At 42.4% G+C, this 3,104-nt stretch overlaps 1 protein-coding gene across 1 annotated transcript in view; it reads left to right on the forward strand.

Annotated features, from left to right (window-relative positions):
• Positions 1–2,888, forward strand: part of MPP7 (membrane protein, palmitoylated 7 (MAGUK p55 subfamily member 7)) — a 108,491-nt gene extending 105,603 nt beyond the window's left edge. Inside the window, exons 15-16 of the mRNA XM_009895117.1 lie at positions 1,015–1,158; positions 2,709–2,888. Coding sequence (XP_009893419.1) covers positions 1,015–1,158; positions 2,709–2,888 — 324 coding nt within the window. The remainder of the gene's footprint in view (positions 1–1,014; positions 1,159–2,708) is intronic.
• Positions 2,889–3,104: the final 216 nt, after the last annotated feature.

Here is a 3,104-nt window from a genome sequence, read left to right on the forward strand (position 1 = left end):
TTGGTTGACCTTGTTTTTCAACCCTGCTGAATAGTTCCTCTGGGAATTTCTATGTTACTAATAACCACAGTGCTTCCAGGAGCTGGACTAGTTTGTTTAAACCCAGCCAAAGTATTTCTTCTCCAAGGGTGGCCAGCCTGTGACTTTGAACCCTGGCAGCTTGTGAACAGTCCCCGGGGCAGTTTCGGCTGCGGGGCTGTGCCCTGGGAGCAGGGCAGGGGGGCTGCGCTGGCAGAGGAGCGGCTGGGGAAGCCAGAGCCTGCAGCAGGGGATGAGGGGAGCTGGGAAGGGGCTGCTGGGGCTGATACTGCCCGGCTGCTCTGTGAGACCGCTGCCTGTCCAGCACGGCCCTGTTCTCCAGTGAAGCACTAAATTCTCTCGGGGACCCGGGCTTGTGAGCCATCCTGGGATCCCACTGTCCAACACGGCATTTTCCTGCGGGCCCTGGCAGTGTGAAGAGGACAGAAAGCTGCTGGTCATCCCATCCCTGCTTCACCCTGTGCACAATCTGGATTGTAGGTCTTTCTCTAACTAGACCCATCTCTAACTCCATACATAGCATCACTTGACTGACTCAGGAAGAGTGAACAGCAGGAGTTTTATGGTGGAGACAGAGTACTGAAGAGAACCAGTCATTGACTTGTTGTCACTGAGTATCAGAGACACCTTTTCCCACTACTTTTCATGGGTACAGAAAGTGTTACTCCTACTAAAATGCGATGAACGTTTCCTCCCCTCCATCCTCCCGCTGCCAGTGGCACCGCAGTGCACAGCCCAGCCTTTGCCGGAGCGATGGGGTTTACCCGCAGCCTGTGTGGAAACAGAGAGTTTTCTTACGCATGAAAATTCTCCTTACATGAATCAGTGACAGTCACCAGGACCGGATAGCAGTAAATGAAAAATAGCTTTCTAGAGGTGCTTTATGGGTTTATTTTGGTTAGCGGAAAGTTTTTTATTATGGTAAATTCCATTGTGCAAAATAAGCTAATTAATTAAAACCTTTCCTCTTCCCAGACAGTGAAACACTTACGGACATATGAATTTAAACCATTTGTTATATTTATAAAGCCTCCATCACTTGACCGCTTGAGAGAGACCAGAAAAAACGCCAAGATTATTTCAAGTAAAGATGATAAGGGAACTGCAAAACCCTTTACAGTAAGTATATACAGACATGGTAAAACATGAGAACTTGTTAAGAGTTTTGTTGTAGTGGTTTACCTTGAAAATAAAGGTCATCACTGGATCTCATCAACAGTACTTGTCAGGGCTTACACATAGTATCGTGTTGTTTCCCAACCTCCCTCACATCACAAGTTTACTGTGATGTTTTCATTGTTTAATATGCTCATGGGTATTTACATTTCCGTGGTCCTCTGATTTTATGTCATTGAAGAACCCCCACAATGCAAGCGTATTTTTGTGAGAAATAATGCTGTGGATTTCCTTTAAAAAATCTGCATGCGGGCTTAGATGTTTCTATTCAAGTATAAGAATTTCTCTTTTTTTTCAAGTGTATTATTGGGTCCAAATTTAGGGGAAAGCTCGAGTATAAAGCATCAATTAAAAAAGTAGATGCTGCTTTAATAAAAAGCCCATATTTCTGGATAAAAGAAGCAATTTTTTTAAATGTTCTAGGGAAATGAACACTGTAAGAAAGAAGACGAAAATCTAAGCAAGTAAAAAATGCTGCTTTTCGCCAGTCATCAGAAAAAAATATTGGTCAGATTACCCAACAGTAACTTATTTACCTCCTTGAAATGTAATGCAATCATATTTTAATTGAAGCTAAAGCAAAGCTGATCATCATTAGACTTTTTATCTACATTTACAGTGTGTATCATTTTCCCTCATTCAGAGGTTATTTAAGATTTTTTTAATTTTGTTTCAACCTGAGTCACAGATATAGTCACAGGCTGTATCTGTGTAGAATTTACATTTGAAATAGTTTGGAAATAGTGCTCTATACGAATATGTTCTGTGGTATATGAAGTGTAAGAGAAGTTCATGCCCCATCCCTGGAAACATTGAAGGTCAGGTTGGATGGGGCTCTGAGCAACCTGATCTAGTTGAAGATCTCCCTGCCCATGGCAGGGAGGTTGGACTAGATGACCTTTAGAGGTCTCTTCCAACCCAAACCCATCTATGATTCTATGATTCATTCTTAAGAGCAACCTTCAGGGCATTGCTTAGTTAGGATGGGTTTAATCTTTCAGAGTTATGTAAACAATTAAATTCCTAAGATTTGTTCCCTCCCCAAACTTGAAGAGAAATCCACTGAGCCAGATCAAAGCAGGCATTGGAAGACAGCTCCTACCAAGCTCTTAAATGAACGAAGGCTGCGTTGTAATATATCGCATGCTAATTGCAAGCTGAGACTTAGGTAGTTAAACTTTAAATGTATCATCAAAGTAAACAGCTAGAAACATTTTCCACTGGTACTGCTAACAGAAAATGTCTCTGTAATTACCATGCAGTGACTAATTGTGTCACTGCAAGGGGGGAGATGAAAGAATTGCCTGTTGAGCAAAGTCTACTCGTGAGATCTCTCTGAGATCACTTGTAATGGTAATTTCTATATTTTTTTTTAATTAAAACTACAGTTTCCATCTCCTGATGAGATGAGAAATAAGCAAGTAGCTTTGCATTTACCACAGAATGAGTTTCTGTTGCTATGGGCTGACTATGTCTTGCGCTGATCTTACTAGGAAGAAGATTTTCAAGAAATGATTAAATCTGCCCACGTGATGGAGAGCCATTACGGCCACCTTTTCGATAAAGTGATAGTCAACGATGACCTCGCTACAGCTTACAGTGAGCTTAAAACAACTTTTGACAGGTTGGAGACCGAGACCTTCTGGGTTCCCGTCAGCTGGCTACATTCGTAACGTTTTAAGTAGACAAAATATCTGCTGCATCTCAGCATCTAAATATGGGGCATGGTTAGGCATTACTCGATGGCCGTTTTCTTGGTAGGAGGCCTTTCTAACTCTACCTGAGCAGCAGGTACACTCTTCACGCACTTGGAACTGGTCTTGTTTTCCTGTGTCTTCAATCCTCCCGCCCACAATTTTGGGACAGAACAGTCAGATTAAACCGAAGTC

The sequence above is a fragment of the Charadrius vociferus genome, unplaced genomic scaffold (assembly GCF_000708025.1).
Source record: "Charadrius vociferus isolate BGI_N301 unplaced genomic scaffold, ASM70802v2 scaffold61, whole genome shotgun sequence".
NCBI lineage: Eukaryota > Metazoa > Chordata > Aves > Charadriiformes > Charadriidae > Charadrius > Charadrius vociferus.